This window comes from Mastomys coucha, unplaced genomic scaffold (genome assembly GCF_008632895.1).
Source record: "Mastomys coucha isolate ucsf_1 unplaced genomic scaffold, UCSF_Mcou_1 pScaffold14, whole genome shotgun sequence".
NCBI lineage: Eukaryota > Metazoa > Chordata > Mammalia > Rodentia > Muridae > Mastomys > Mastomys coucha.
The window spans coordinates 49,388,049-49,406,040 of NW_022196896.1; the positions used below are offsets into that span (position 1 = coordinate 49,388,049).

The 17,992-nt window shown below is 38.8% G+C and overlaps 1 protein-coding gene across 1 annotated transcript in view; it reads right to left on the reverse strand.

Moving 5' to 3' along the window:
* Window positions 1-17,992, reverse strand: part of Pkhd1 (PKHD1 ciliary IPT domain containing fibrocystin/polyductin) — a 480,627-nt gene that overhangs the window by 341,813 nt on the left and 120,822 nt on the right. The window contains exon 36 of the mRNA XM_031366970.1: window positions 1,552-1,708. Within this exon, the coding sequence (XP_031222830.1) occupies window positions 1,552-1,708 (157 nt within the window). The remainder of the gene's footprint in view (window positions 1-1,551; window positions 1,709-17,992) is intronic.

The window sequence follows — 17,992 nt, forward strand, 5'->3', positions numbered from 1 at the left end:
TACACACACAAAATAGTGCCATTGCCACTAAGACACATACATACATACTCCACATAGCCACTAAGACACATGCATACATACTCCCCATAGACACTAAGACACATGCACACACTACTCCCCATAGTCACTAAGACACATACATACATACATACACACACACTACTCCCCATAGCTATGAAAAAACATACATATATACAGACATACATACTATTCCCATAGCCACTAAGCCACTTACATACTTACATATATACATACGTACTACTTCCCATAGCCACAAAGACACATACACACATAAATATATTCATACATACATAGCTAATACTTCTCATAGCCTTCACACATACATACATACATACTCCCCATAGTCACTAAGCCATATGCACGCATATATACATACACACATACATACATACATACATACATACATACATACATACCCCTATATCCTCTGAACTTGATACATGCATACATACATACTGCATTCATACATATATAGATACATACTTTATTCATTCATATATACATACATACATACATGCAAAAAGCACAAAGACAATTTCCCTCTTAAAGTGTGCTAGTTAGCTGACTTGACAAAGAACTTTTCTCTCTTGGGACCAAAGGAAAACTAAAAGCAGCTTCCAGAATACAGAATATCACAATAACTGATCAGAAAAAAAAAACTTGATCCAGTCTGTTAGAAACAAATATTAAAAGTGCTTTAGATAATCTTCTTCCAAATGTTTGGGTGTGTGTATATACTCTTACCCAAACTAGTATATACACACACTGCTGTTAAAGGCATGTGAAGTAAATACTAGTGTTTTAGCCTCAAGTGTCACAGACATCCAAAATTAAGCATTTCTCCCACACGATTTTCATTTGACAATGAGAAAGGGCCCTTTAGTCACCATTTTTTATTATCATCTCGTGAAGTAGGCAGTGTGTTCCATTATCATTTAACAGATACGGAAATAAATGCACAAAGACTAAAATGACTGACTTAGCCACATGGTAGATGAGTCAAACTTTGAATTCTCAGGCTTCTCCAACTTCCTACACCCTAGAGCTATGTGGACAGTTTTGCAGTAAGGAAACCTATTTATGTGACTTTCCATGGGACCAAGAATCAAAACCACAACAGGGTAAAGGCAGGAAGACATTGCTTTCTTGGCAGAGGATTTCAAAGGCAGCGGCATTAACCAATTTCAAGGCGTTTGCTGTATTGTGGGGGCTGCCCTGGATAAGCATGACTACAAAGGATTTGGGCAAGGCAGCAGCTGCTCCTGCAAAACACTGTTAACTTGTTTTTTGAAAAGAATTAAAATAATTAAGCTCCGAGTTTTAAAAAAGCCGAAAAGAATGGCCTTTTACTTTGAACCTCTCTATTTCTTCCCTTTCGTTTTTTTTTTTTTTTAAAGTCTCAATTTGGTTTCAAAATAAATTGTCAATCAAATGTGGAAACTTCTTCAGGACCCTCCCTCCCCTCCTTCCCATGCCTTGAATGACAGGATCTTAGAGGATGCTGTTACTTGCTGTTCAAATGCCACAGACCTTTAATGTGCAGGGAGTTCAGGAAGCTGGTGTTCACATCAAGCAGTAGCAGGTGACTGGTCTCCACTGTGACACTGTCGCCATCGTGTGGCACTCTTTGAGGAAACCAGCTGTGAGGCCTGGACCACCTTCTGCAGAACTGAAAGGAAAAGTTGCCCTGGAAAAGAGAAAAGATTTGGCTTGTTGTTTAAACTGGATAGCACAGATGACAATGGAAAATGTTAAATGCATCAGTAAAAAACAGTCACCCTCTTTTCCTTGGACAACTAATCCAGATAGAAGAAAAAAACGTAAAAGAGGGTAAGGTGCACCTCTCTGCTCAGCTCCTAGAATTTTTCCTTTTTTCCTCAGCGCAAGCTCACTTGAACCTAACAGGCTGAGTTGATTCCATGTCTTATTTTTACACAGAGGTGTTGAATCTTGCACAAACAAGAACAAATCATAAATAGCCTGGACTACAGAGAGTTAAAATGTTTGCCTTGATGGATGGCGTCCTGCTTTATGTAATCAGTATCTTTTTTTTTTTTTTTCACTGACTCTGCCACCAAGTGTCCCTGTTTTATAGGAACATTCCTCTTCCTGGGACCTCAGAGCTACCCTCCAACATGGCTCCTTTTTGATATTACTGTTTCCTCTCCTCTCTGCTCAGAGATATGTGTTGAAGAAAACCAATGTCTGTCTGCACATTGAGAGGCAGACTGAATTTAGACAAGTAAATGCTAATAGTCCCGTGGTTAAAGTGAAGGGCAGAGGGCAGAGGGCAGGGCTGAGGAGAACCATCCACTCGTCATTATCATCGGCTCTTCTTCAGTTCTCCTCTTAGAACATCCAGTTTTCTTGTTTATCAGTGGTAGTCTAAAGTCACATGCAAGAGAGAGAGACAGAGACAGAGACAGAGACAGAGACAGAGAAGGACGAAGGGATAGAAGGAGGGAGGAAGAAGGAGAGACAGAGAGAGACAGAGGGAGGGAGGGAGGGGGCATAGAGGTAATGGCAGAATTCAGCACATCCAAGAATCCAAGAGGCTTAGCATGTTGTGTCTTCTATAGTACTAGAGCTACCAGAATGAAAAATATCTAAAGCTCAGCACAAAAAATAAGGTGATTTCTTCAAGGTAAAGCATTGGCAGGTGCATGCCTCTGTACAGTTACCATCATACCAGGCTCCAACCAAATGGAAACCCTGGGTTCTGTACATGTGTACACCTAAGACATCCTCTCATGATGGGCCACAGGCAGATGAAAGGCAATCATTAAGAAGGGAATGCATGTTCGTAATGCTAGCGATTCTATCCATGTAGAGAATTGTGCCCTGGAGTACTTCTGAAAGAGGATATAAAAAATGTGTTCTAGAAGAGGTAGTATATTCTCTAATAGAGGATGCTGACCCCCTAGATCGATAGTTCCAAGATGTAGACCTAACCTAACCACCGTGGGGATCGGATAAAACATAGCTTTTAGTTTTCTATATCTATGAAGGAGAAATAAAAGTCTCAGGTTTGCCACAATTTAAGAAATGTAGATATGTAAGGTATATCAATAAATAAGATATGTATGTAAGGAGTTATATATGGAGTGTGCATGAGCATCATTGGGGGCCACAAGAGCTGCATCACCATGCTGACGGTCCATGGTCTGGAAGAGTGAGAGCCAGTCGCTCCAGTTGATCTCACCATAGAGCTAGTTCTAGGTAAAACCAAAATAAAAGCAACTTCTTATAAAGATATGCAGTATAATTTTACAGTACTTTGGTCTAAACCTAGAGCTTTCTATATGCTGGGCAAGTGCTCCACCATTCTTTATGTTTTATTTTGAACCATGGTCTTACCAAGTTACCTAGACCATCTTGGAACTTATGGAAGGAACTCTGACCCTGCCTCTTAAATGAGGATGGGCATCCAAGTCTGCACCACGGGACCTGTATTCCTTTATTTTACTCATGCAAATTCAGAAGAAGAAAAGAAAGGCAAGCAGGAGAGTGGGGAAGTAAATACAATGGTGAAAAGCTATAAAGACTTGACATGACTATATTGTAGCTACAAAACGGGGTGAACCAGGTATCCACACTCATCAGAGTCCTCACTAAAAGAACTGGAAAGGCTTGGGTTTCTAGGCCAGACACAGAACAGTTGTGGCCAACTCCCTTTCACTGTAGAGATGATGTTTCAGTGTTTCTCAGCTCAGCACTTAATAAAATGCAGACACTCCCAACCCCTCAGTGTCACCACAGAGTTCCAGAGGTAGAGTATCAGAGGCACTTATCTATGGAGATCTCAGATGACAGTCTAGCTTCAGAGACTGAGGGGCTAATCAAGGTAAGGACCAGAGGGAAAGACATAAATCTCAAAAAGAGGAACCAAGGAATTTCCTCCTAAACAACGCTCAAGGTCAGGATCTGAGATCAGGGTCACCAGACAGAAGCAAGTCAAGCAGGGTGGTGTGGAGTGGACTTGAAGGCATATGAAGACTTCTGAGGCACAATCTTATATATTGAATAGTCTGGTGAGCAGACCCTTACCCGCCCACAGAACTACAAAAGGCATGAAGGCTCATGACACTCAGTAAAATATATCTGGATCAACCAGACATTAATTAGGTACTTAAGGGCATCAAAGGAAAACAATTCCATGGTGTCTTTCATCGATTTGAGGACATTTTTAAATTGCTACAATTAGCTCTGATATCTGTTATCCAGTTTGGAGTGAGCCTGGTTGGCCTGGCAGCCTTTCTGAAACTGTTCCAGTCCCAGGCCAGGGGATAAGAAGATCAAGTGTTGTTATTTCCATTGTAAGGCTGAACAAATAGAGAATCAAATAGAGGCACTCAATCATGTGAAGCAAATTCCCACCTGAGGTCTTGTACTCCTGTATCCTCTCCTGTGATGCTCTTCTTAAAATACTGCATGGCTCATCCCATTATTACATCCAGATCTTTGCTCAGGTATGGTCTTGTTCCTTACAACTATACATTTCAAAGCTTAATTTTAGTCAATCCTTCCCCTTATCATCCTGACAGGACATCATAGAACTCCTTCAGCATTTATTTGTTCATTTCTTGAGCTTATGCTTCATTCTACTAAAAAAAAAAAAAAAAAAAAAAAAAAAAAAGGAAACTGCCTCGATAAAAATCACTGACTGAACACATACTGCACATACTATACCCTCCATACTACACACATACAGAGCACACAAACACACACATACTACACATACACACACACACACACACACACACACACACACATTCTTTTAATACAATGTATGAACAAATGGGTGCCAAAACCTAAATTATCAAAAATGCTGCATTTCTCAACCTATATATTTGGTCAAAAATGCTGCATCCTCTTAACCCACTGAGTTTGATCTGTACCCTTTCACATTTCCATTCCTGTTGTCTAGCTCTGTGCTAAGAAAGAGGGAGAGGGAAAAGAGGAGGGGTGAGACAGAGACAGACAGAGAGATGGAGAAAAGAGGTAGAGACAGAGAGAGACAGAAAGAGATTTGGTTCCACCATTCTCCCTATGATATCCTGCTCCAATTTTACTTCTTTCCTGTCAAGTTTTTCTATTCAGTGTGGTACATAAATGAGCATCAGTGTTAATTATTCAAAGTCTCAAGTGGCTTGGAGTCCAAATTTCCCCTTAGCATAGTAAGGGCATAGTGAATTATGTACATTTGTATTGACAATTCCTGCTTTCATATAAAACAAGGATGAAGTATTCAAAGGTCAAAATAATGTGAATGCCTTAATGCTTTAACAGGCGCCTGGAGAAGAAGAACAACACATGCCTTACAAAATTTCAATGTAATCCATGCGGGCAAGCCTGCTGCCATAAGAATTGTAGTTCTCAATTTTTAGAGTTGACAGTGTTGTTCGGATCATTCCCCATACAAGATTCTCAGGGTAATGGCCCACGGACAGACGGGGATGGCTCACTTATCAATGTATTCACCTTCGAACCCACCACTCCTTAGGACAATTTTAAAAAAAAAGAAAAGAATAGTGCTGAGAGCATTAATACGGGGATCTTTGTCAACACACATGAAACTCTTCTGTTGGTTAGAGTAGGACATCTGTGATTCAGAAGATGCTCACTGGCACACATACAGCTCATAGATCAGTGGAGGCTTCACCTAACACAAGCTTGTTCTTGGATAGCTTCCAACATCAGACTTCAACTATAGTTTTCTTCTTGGAGGTAGATAAATCAGTCATTCTATTCTGCAGATGAGGTAAATCATTTCCTTACACGCATAGAGAGAGACTTGAACAGAACAGGATATGCCTTCCAGTCTTTATCCAGCCCCATATATCCAACCTCCGAATAAAACACAAGAAAATATTTCAAATGAAAAAAATAAATTAAAAGTAAAAAAGTGAAAAGTTTCCTGCCTCTGCTAGGGATCTTATGCAATTTGTGCTCTTCTTAGTTCACATCAGCACTTCTCTGAATTTCAGGGAATGTGCAATGTCTGCAAATCTTCCCTGTCACCCTAAATGGACTCACTCCGCGAGAGCTATCTTGAAAAAAGTCATTGATCAGCAAGATGGACCATCAGGCAGAGGAAGGACCGATTTAAGAGCAAGAACTGAGCTAGTGTGGAACAAGAGATGGGGCACGGGGGTCTCTGTGGTCACAGCTGACCCACAAAGGCAAGGAAGAAAGTTCTTGACACCTCACCAGAAGGCCTTCTTACAGAGCATGCAATTCCTGCAAATGGAAAAGACAAGTCCCTGTGGCCAGCATTGTTCTCTAACCTTCAGACTCCCTTAGTCTCTCCAAAGCACCTATTACTATACAGTACATTATGCATGTATTCGTACTTGAACCTGGCCCTATCAGACTCTGAAGAAGGTTCATGAGAGCTTTTTAGCTCTTTTTTTTTTTTTATATCCTCACTACCCACAATGCCTGGTATGTGATAAAACAGGACTAAAAGAAGTGAATAGCCAATTATTCTTCGGGTTTGTAATCACTACACTGCAACTTAATAATATTGTGATTATTAAAATCATAATAACTTGATAAGATGAATGTAACCTGTTCTCTGTGGGCTAAGAATAAAGTCACTCACTCAAGTCAAATAGCTTTGACCATAGCAGGAAGTCTGTATCCAAAAATCGAGCCTACAATTCATTTCTTGGTGCAGCAGAACTATCAACTCTCAGCTTAGCTACGATGGAGGTAAAATCCTTTGGTGATGTGAGGGTCATTGAAATACAGCCTTATTACAATGAAACCCAATGCATAAAAATTGTTCTTATTTTGGGCTTGTACCACAGTAAGAGCCAAGATTTTAAACTCTACTAAATACAAAACAAACAAAAAGACTTTATATATTCATGTTCATTTAAGAAAATACTAGTAGTGATGTATTATTTTTAAGTATACAGTTAATATGTTTGGAGTTATTTAAAAGTTATATTGAGAAAAATATATTTTCATTATTGCTATAGACAAGCATCTACATAAGACTGTTAAATTGATTGTTGTTTTATATCAAACAACTTTTATAATACTTATTTTTATTGTTATAATATTTTATAAATTTTAAGGAATATGACAAAAAAAAAGAAGTGAATAGCCAATTCTTCTTTGGGTTTATAATCACTACACTGCAACTTAATTATATTGTGATTATTAAAATCATAATAACTTGATAAGATGTAAAGCTTAAGTTCTATCTAGGGTTTCTTTACAAAGGAGTGTTTTTAATTGTTATGAAGCTAAATTCATTTACCTTTTCACCTGATATATCATTCACCATTTTACATAGAACTCATTCTTTGCAGCTGGAATAAGTACCACTCAATCGGTTCTTTACTAATGGGCTGTATATCTATGTGCTTTCTAATTAAATTAACATTTGCATTCTACAATATTTTTCAATTTTTTTGTTCTTGATTTTTCTACCTAAATATTATTATCTTCATGACATTTATTAAATAACAGTTACAGTCTCTTACCATTTGGCTATACCAACAGTACCATTATAATACTAAGTGATATTAAAACTGTTGGCCAATTAAAACTCCAAACATATGTGTGAGTTTATGGCAAGACAATTCTCAAAAAAAAAAAATGTGAACTCCTTCCTGTACTTCAGGTGCTTATGTGGTTGTGGAGAAAAAAAATAAATGTCAAGATAACTACAGTGTGACTGATTCAGTACTTAGAGTTACAGACAAGGGTGCAAGCGACTCAGAAGAACAGGGAGAGGCAACCTTATAGGTGAAATTTAGAAAATTAATTGCCTCTTCTTTTTAAAACCTTGACCAGCAAATGAATTACCACAGTCTAAGATAATGTCAGGGGACTATGAAATTTAAAAAAAAAAAAAAGAAAGAAAGAAAAGAAAAAAAAAAGAAAAGAAAGAAAATCAGAAAATACTCCTTATAGAAAAGCCATCATCCAAGCATTTCAGGTTACCAGTGGAGACCTGACCTGTAATCTATTAACTCTTTGAAGACTGCAAAGTAAATTCAATTTATTTGGTGTACTTTATTCTTCCTAGAGTCCTTCTGGCCCTTAATCTCTTTCTTTACTTAGTATTTATCAATCCTCCCAGATGAAAGAACGGCATGAGAAAGTCCTGAGTACTTCACTGAGTATACACTGAGTACTTCAACCACTCAGAGAAATGTCAGCAGAATCTTTCTGGAGACTCCTGCCTCTGTCCACTCTAGTCTGTCTATTTCATAGCAAAAAGGGCCATTTATTTTTGCCTCCTTTTTTGGTTGTGCAAATTGAGTCTTGCCTTCCTGGTTTCTCAAAGATGACTGCTATCAGCTCACGGCTTCACATATATGAGTTACTAACATGTCTGGGACCATTCCAGTCTATAAACAAAGTCAATTCGCAGAGCCTCATCTTCTCCTCCACTTGGATCTTCTTATCTATTTTAACAATGCTTCTTGTAAATTCTACATCTGAAGATCATTTCACTTATGGTTAACTGAATGCCTCTAATGTCCCAGGCATGATGCTATACATCTTTATTCTCAGGGTCGTTAATCTTCCAAACAACAAAATAGAGGGAGGTATTATCTTCAATCATTTAAAAAATAACAATAATAGCTAAGATTTGCTGAAATCATTCATCGGGTGTTACCTTGCTTAATAATCACAGGCTCCCTTTAGACTTCTTGTCTACCACTCCAGAGTGATAGATCCCTACATCCAACAAATATTTATTGAGCACACACTACACCTCAGGCACTGGTCTGAGCACAAAGAATGCCAAACTCCTGATAGCATGGAGCTTACTTTCTATCAGGATCACAGATAAATATATAAAATAAATAGTTTGCCCTGAAAGAAACGAAAAAAAAGAACAGAATAAAGTGGATCAGAAATGTCAGGGTGGTGGCAGGGACTATTGACATTGAGTGACTGGCTACATAGTTCTGATAAGAGATTGAAGTAGAAACACTGAATATGAGCCAGAGGCTAATGGAGCGGGGAGTGACCCTGAAGAACGGGTTTGCCTAATGTTCAGCAAGGACAGGCAGGGTGTCAGGACCTCAAGGGAGAAGGGAGGGATGTATTCGGAACTTGCTGCTACTGAGAAATTCCTGCTCATGCAGCAAGAAACATTGAGGACAGATCTAGTGGGTATCAAAACCTTGTATGCCATAGAAGAACAAAATGAAATATTCAGTAGTATACATCGGTGTACAAACCATAGTCTAAAGTACAGATGTGGCCTATTCTGTTTGATATTGGTTTACAGCATTAGCAGTTCACTTATATGTAATTTGTGGCTCAGCTCAGCTCACAATAGGGACAATATGACCAGCAAAATCTAAAATATTTATCATGTACATCTTTTAGGTTTGGTGGGTTACTGGTATACTGTAATTCATACTATCAGGATGGTAATTATAAGGAGCTCATTCTAGCATATGTATATTCCAATGGTATTAAAGTAAAATCAAAACAGAACTTTCTATAGATAAATACAAATAATTGCAACTGAGAATTTGAGGATTGGAAATAAAAATAGCATGACAAAGAATATACCCTTAAATACTAGATATTAATTTAATTCCTATTTCCTAATGTCTTAGAAAGTCACATAAAGCTAAGTGGAAACATGAAGAGGTAGGTGTGTGTGTGTGAATGTGTGTATGCATGTGTATGTGTTTGCATTCTCACACCCAGAGTCAAATCTGAAGATTGACAGATACATGCTAGCCGTTTTCACAGAGCTGACACGCTGCCATTTAACCAGTGAGCATGCAGCACATGTTCCTGCTTGCAGTCACTAGTAAGAGACAAGGTTAACATTTTAAGTGATGGACTACAACATGTTATTTCCCCATGCAATAGACCCGTGACTGCACTGCCTTCGAAAACACTTAATTTCGGTGATTGAATACACAGGAGCACACTTTCGCTGCTATGAGCCTTTGACAGCTTCTCAGCTCTACACACCAGGGGAAGCATTTTTTTTCCTCTTTTTCATTTTTGCGTCCCCTTTGTACCTGAGGGGAAGCAAATGAACATGGCATGGCAAAAAGAAGCAGCAAGATGCCCAAAGAATGAAACCCAGTTTATGAGCATCCGTGTCTCTTACCACAAAAGTATTCACTACCATCTGCTCTAAGTGCTTCCAATGTTTGGGCTACCATTTTTATACAATAAAAATAATGATCTCCTCAAGGGCAAAAGAAAAAAAAAACAGAAGTAAACAAAAGTTGATTACATATGCCTCCTAGGCTAAAGGGATGGCCACAGTGAACAATCACTCAGAAGAATGGGCAAGGCTCTCATTGACCCAAATTGAGACCCCTTGGCAGTGGCTCCTCTTTTTCTCTTCTCACCTCTTTGGAAAAATTCTGTCCATAGCTCACAGAGGACAAGGAACTGAGAAGGCACATCTCTGGGTCTAAAGACACTGTAAGACAATTCTTTACATTTTGATCAGCAGCAGACATAGCTAAGTCTTCTAGAATGTCCCAGCTTTAGAAAATACTGATCATAAGACCAGGTGTACATCCAAAATTTCCAAAGACTTCAGAGGGTGGATTCCTCAAGGACCACCCCAGTCCTGAGCCTCTAAAAGGAAAATAGAACCAACTGAGTCTCAGAAAAGTCTCCAGGACTAGGTCCACTCCTTGGACACACCAAAATGTGTGGAAACAAAAAAATATTAACAGATGCCAGCAACATCAGCAGAAGACAGATGATCTCACAAAGTGTGAGTCTGGCGATCTCCTCAAAATCAAACATATCACCTGTATTATCAGAAATTCAACATGATCCAGGACACCTCTACATATATGCACGTACACACACACGCACACACACACACAAACACACACACGCAAAAGTATATAGACCATAGCCATCAGAGATGATGTAAATTAGAACCACATTGGGGTGAAAGATAAATTGGTAAAGTGCTTGCTTTGTAAGCATGAGGACCTGAGTTTGATCCCTAGAATGAACATACAAATCAAGGTATGTTCTCTTGCATCTAAAATTCCACTGCTGTGAAGGCAGAGTCAGAAGCATCCCAGGGAGTTATCAGCTAGTCAGTTTAGTTGTATTGTCAAGCTCCAGGTTCAGAGACAGACTCTGATTCAAAATAAAATAAAATAAAATAAGGTAGAGAGCAATAGAGGGCACATAGACATCTCTCTCTCTCTCTCTCTCTCTCTCTCTCTCTCTCTCTCTCTCTCACACACACACACACACACACACACACACACACACACACACACACACATTCTAACTATACTGACATTCCATTTCATCCCAATCAGAATAGCTATCATCAAGAACATAAACAATGGCAATATACAGTGATAAGGATACTGGGAAAGAGGAATACTTATATACTACTGGCAAGAATGTAAATCCATTCTCATTTACGGAAATCAATGTGGAGGGTTTGTCTAGAAACAGAATTGCCATATGACACAATGATACCACTCCTGAGTATGTACAAACAAGATATCTAAGTCAACATTCATCAGAGACACCTGCACACCCATGTTTATCGCTGCTGTGTTACAGCCAAGTTAAAGAGTGAGCCTAGATGCCAATTAACATGTAAATAAAGAAAATTCAGGTATGTACAGTGTAAAGGGGGGGAGAAAAACTTATTTCATTTTGGGGAAAATGGATGAAAATGAAGATCAACATGCTAAGTAAAAGAACTCAGAGAGAGAAATAATACATTTTTCCTTCATGCAGGAATCTATATGATGTATGTGTTTATTTATAAATATTTATGACCACACAAACAGGGTTAGGTGTGTGTGGGTGTGGGTGGGTGGGTGTGAGTGTATGTGTGAGTGTGTGTGTGTGTGTGTGTGTGTGTGTGTATGTGTATTCTGAAGGGGATTCAAAATGAGTGAAGGAAAATGAGAGGATAATGAAGAAGAAACACAGGCATGCTTGCTCTCAAAAGTGGACTAATAGGTATTATATTCTCTTTGGAAGAACAGAAGAAAACTAGCAAGTGTGGGGAGTAGGGATAAAGGGACAATGATTTCATATCCACGGATATCAACATGCAGTTGCTTGCATAAATTGAAGTGTCATAATGTAAGTCTAACTTGTATACTAACTAGAAAATTATTTTTAGGTAGTGAGACCGATTTGACCTAATCTGGTAAGTGATTAAGAGTGATTTTCCCTGCAGGCTCAGAAAGGATACATTGTCATGTGGCTAGATGGGACCACAGGGCTGGGACCCAGGAGTAGCCTCTAGGGCCTATGCAGAGTCCCTGACCAAAAGTCAGCAAGAAAATGAGGCCCTAACCCTTACAGATTCAAACTGGCCTCAGCAACCTACATGGGCCTAGAAGATGGTGTGAGCTCCAGATGGAGAGCTAGCTGGACAGTCACCCTAATTCCAGCATTAGGAGACCTCAAGTAGTAAACTCAACTACTTTGCCTAGAATTCTGCCCTATCAAAACAGGACATAATAAGACAACATTGAAGTTTCTAAGAATGTGGTCAGTCATTCACTAAGAATCTATTGAAACCTACCATGTAGCCATGATAGCCCCTGTTGGAAAACAATATTTACAATAAAAAGCTTTTGCTTTTCTGCCTCCTCTCTGAAGTTACTGTTCAAAATGATCCATAACAAGCTCATATTGGAAGCCAGTTTGAGGCAGCAGGCCAACTTGTTCTTAAGGCATAAATGACTTCACATACACAGAACACACAGCATAAGACTGCTATATTTATGATACCAAGAAGTGTAAATGAAGAAGTGCAACAGACCTTTCATTTGCTATAGAAGAGTTATGACTACTCAAGCTACAGAGTAAATGTCACAAGGATCCAAAGTTATCACAACTTCTCTCTAGCTGTTAAGAAAGGCAAAATCCCTCTGATGCCAAGCACAGCGATAAAATGTGCCCTTCAAGAAAATCAGAATTTCTCAAAGTTCACATACGATATCATTTGTGGAATGATTTGAGTATAGATGATATTAATAGCACTACTGTTTATGGGCATTGCTTCCTGAAGGGAGCAAAAGGTTGAACTTGTATTTTCTCACTTCAAAAGTAAACTGGATAAAATGTAGAAATTAAATGACCATGGGCAGCTTACCCCAACTGAAAAATCTGCAATACAATCCTTACACCTAAGGCTCAGGAAACATGGAAACAAGGGCTGAAAGAAAGGAAGGTTTGCAAGAGCCAGAAGCCTAAGACAACTGATGCTAAATAGTATCCCTTAGAAATGACATGGAAAATGTAGATATGAAATCTCACCAATGTGGTTGCCCAAACAAGAACTGCATAGTAATAACACTTGACATGCCAGAACATATATAAAAAGGGGGAATTCCTTATGGTCCCACCCACAGGTGAAGTGCTACAGGCAATGACTTCTGAGTGAGGGAGAATCAATTTCCTCCAGGGATGAGCTACCACATAGACTATCCAATCCCAGGAGGTTAGCTCAAGACATATGTACATATGAACAGCAATAAATGGAATCAAAAGGTTGTATATGCATATGTGCATATCCATACATGTGTACATGTAACAATAATAATTAAAGAAGAGATCACTAATTTGGAAGGAAGGGGAAACACAGGAGATAGAGGGGAGGGAAGAGACGGGTAAGAGTCCTGTATGTGCCATGTTCATAGATGTCTCGAAAGAAAAAAGATTTAAAATTTCAAAAAAAAGAAAGGAAATACGTCGCAGGAGGAAACCAAACAAAGACACCCATCTAATACCTCCTCCTTCACAGGCCTTGATTAAATTCATTTGCTTATGTACTTTATAGGGAAGACAAAAGAAATATCAGTTAAGGCTACTAGGTTGCTTGAAAGTAGCCTGTGCTTTATTAAGTATCATGTGAATAGCAGTGGGTTTGGGATAAGGCAGAAAGAACATGGTTTTTCTTGTCAATGCTAACTCCAAAACTTTCTACCCTTATTTCAGGAATGAGTAAACTGAGACAGATGAATTTTCTAACTGGGATGAAATTTCAAGAACCTGGATTTTCAAGAGCTTACCTGTTTCTCAGAGGATAGATGCCTTTCTAGTATATAACGGTCACATTCAAATTCCCCAGCATCTTTTGTGAAATTCACCATGAACCAGCATTTGTGGTACCTATCAGTCATAAATGCATAATTGCATTTCTAAGCTCTTAGAGCCCACTTTCAAAGCCATTGTCCTTCTGGGCCCAAATGCATCTGCCACACATTGTCCCTTTTCTGCCAAACCTTGTTGTTTAGTTCCAGATGCGATGAATCACTTACTGACTGCAGCAATATTAAAGGTAAACATCACAGTTAAAATGTAGAGATAATTAAATAACACCAACTACCAGTAACAGCAGTCCAGGCAAAGGAGGAAATAGACCTAGAGATTTCAGATAGAGAGGTCTGATGGAAATACTCTACTCTCGGGGATTAAAACCACATGCCATTTGACATGATGGGAAAATAATCTGCTTTTTATATTTTTAAAGTTTTCAGATGCAAGAGTTCAGTATTGAAAGAATCAGGTGGTAACACGAGTTAAATGTACCGGTGACTAAAATATGCCAAAATTCAGTGGTCATATATGTAGTACATCAACATGTATACATTTAACATCGATTTTATGAGGTATTTATTTCTTAGGCTACAGATAAAGAAGATGAATGTATTTTTCTTTTAATAAACTCATCTTCAGCGAAAATCATATAGGGAAACATTACTTCTACAGTCCTTCCAACCGTTCACAAAGCTCAGCATAATTTCTAGATAGATATGCACTTTAATCATTTGCTTTACAGTCACCTGGAATTCATTGTATACAATTCACATAATGTATAAACATGAGCATGCAACATACCCACAGTGGATTTACACAAACACTTGAAAACCTGTTCATATTGTTCATCTTTCAAAGGAACCCTCTACCAACACCAAACAAGTTCAAAAGCCAGAGACCCCCCCCCAAAACAAGCCTTAAAGCAACTAGCTAGGGATTGAAGGAGATCCCGAAGCTTGTTCGATAAACCGTATCAGAGTGCTATCAACAGCCACAACACCTCTCAGAAATAAGTACAAATTGCCTTTGCCCAGAATCCTCCCAACTTTAGGGAATTGCCCCTTTGCTGAAAATCAATTGCTCAACTTGTTGGGAATTAATTATTCATGCAGCTCCATCTCAGCTGTAGAAAACAGAAACTTCTTTCTCCGTTTCCCCAGTGAAAAGAAACAATGCTTTCCATGCCTTCCGTATCACTGCAGGGCTTAATGAAAGTTTAGCTATCTGTATCAATACCTCATTTTATAAATGCAGAACTATGTCATTGCTACAGGGTTACCCAATCAACTGAGTAGGGGTAGAGCCAGGGAAAAAGCCAAATCAAAATAGATGTTGCTTTTTGAAATTTTTTTCTTGGTGGCACATCGTTATGTCTTACAGGAAAAAAAAAAAAAAAACCTACTTCAACAGATTCCACGAAAAACATGCTACCAGTCCCCTTGTTCCCCAATTCTAAATGATTGACACTCACAATATCTCCCCTCAAGATGAAGGTTCCCTTGACTGGCCTCTCTACAAAGTACTCCTTGGGTTTGCTTCAGAAAATGGATGACCAGGTGGGAAGGGGAAGACTTTGTTACATCATTAATCACATAAACCCAAAACAAACTTTCTCCCTATTCTCCTTCTTCCTGTGACACTCAGCTGTCAAGGCTTAAAATTTGCCTTGTGAAGGGATCAAATCAAAAATCAAACCTTCCTTAGCTTCGAATAGCTTTTGAATAGTTTTGAAATTTGAAACTTGAATAGTTTTCAAATTCTTGACCGGCTTGAAAACCTTTGAGGACAATGCAGAGAAGGCAGCATGGAAGGTTTGCCTGGTGGGGGTGTAGCTTGGTGCTCTTGTAGGACTCCCAACAGTGGCAACCGAGGCTCTCTCTCACTCTTCTTCCTGTTCTGGGACACTTTCCCTCCTACTGGGTTGCCTCATCCAGCCTTGATATGAGGGTTTGGGCCTAGTTTTATGGTAACTTGTTAGGCCATATTCAGTTACTATCCCTGGGAGGTGTGCTCTTTGATGAATAGAAAGGAGGAGGAGGAGGAGATCTGGGGGGTGGGGGGCTCCCCAGAGGAATGGAGGAAGAAGAGGCTGCCATCTGGGATGTCATGAGTGAGAGAAGACAAAAAGGAAAATCCTAATAAAAATGATGACAATAATAATCATTTTCCTTTAAAAAAAAATGATGATCAGGGCATCCAGAAAAATTTAAAAGTATAGAGTAAGACTGGGAAAATAAATATAGCTTCCTTACATAAGCAGATTGAGTTTCAAAAATAGACATTAGACTACTGCAATTTATATAGACAATGTTTAGGCTTGGTCATACATAAGAGTAATCTTTATGACATTGTATTTAGTGATGGTTTGTTTGATATGACACCAAAAATAGAGCAACAAACAAGACATAGCTAAATAAGATTTTATCAAAATTGAAAACCTTTGTCCACAAGGATAAACTACCAATACTATAAAAAGGCAGCCCATTAACCGGGTGGTGGTGGTGCATGCCTTTAATCCCAGCACTTGGGAGGCAGAGGCAGGTGGATTTCTGAGTTCGAGGCCAGCCTGGTCTACAGAGTGAGTTCCAGGATAGCCAAGGCTACATACGCTGTCTCGAAAAAAAACAAAAAAACAAAAAAACAAACAAACAAAAAGCAGCCCATAGAAGGGGAGGATATTAGGGAATGGTGTATCTGATATGAGATCAATATCCAAAATATATACTTTCTATATCTCAACAATGAAATGGTCCATTTCTAAAGCATGTATTCATGTTCATTTACATACACACACACGTTCATATACATACATACAAAGAAAGAGATAGACGGAGAGAGGAGACAGAGAGACAGAGACAGACAGACAGACAGACAGACAGAGAGTATGTATCATATTGGCCTACATTTTCCATCCTAAACATTAAGATTCTGTTGATATGGCATCTACATGAGAACTGAGTCCCAGGACCTAAAGAAAAAAGAAAAACTCCAGCCTCATTCCTGACTTCTCCCCATTCTTTCAGCTTCCACTAAATCCTGTTACTCCTCAGACAGTACCATGAGACGCATAGCTTCCTAATGTATCACAAGTACACTCATGCCTGACCAGGCCACATTTCTCCTGAGAGTATCTTGCAAGGCTGGGCTCCAGTTTCGATTTGCCTGTGATGATTTCTGGGGTCCTTTAAAGTCTCCCTTTTCCCCTGTGCTTGCCTGCCCTCTGCTCGTACTGTGTTTGTGCTTCACATCATGTCAATGTTGCTAAACTCTGACTCCTGCCAGGTTTGGGTCCTGTGCTTTCCATATCAATAATGCATACTCGGCACACATGCACTCACCAGGCAGTTCGACTAAATTCGTAACTATATAAGCCTAGGGACTAGGAGAACAAGTGCACATAAATGACTCAGTGAATTATAGTGGCCAGAAATTTTACAATTGTTTTGTCCTCTCTTAAAATTAATATTTTTTAAGATTGCAATATATATATACACTCATCCAAGTACAATTGCTGGCCTGTGTCTTCCACCAGAACACTTCTAGATCCACCTCAGTAACTTGATGGCAGTGATTTGTAATTTTCACTTCCTATTTGCATGCAGATAATTAATGTATAAAAGTCCATAAAAACATTTTTTCTCTTAAGTTAAATATATCAAGTACAATGTTGTTAGAGTATCAACTAGTGAAGTTTTACTAAGTCTAACGAATAAATACTTACTGAGCCCGTTCCCATGGAGACCCTGAGAACAACATGATAAATATAATGACCTGCTCTCAAGAAGTTCATTGTCAAAAAAAAAAGCTATCAGAAAGTACATCATGACAATAAGGGAAGTTTCTTCTCCATGAAGAGCAAAACCAGGGTACTGGCAGAAGAAGGGGAAATGAAAAACAACTGAAAGCTAGTATTTAA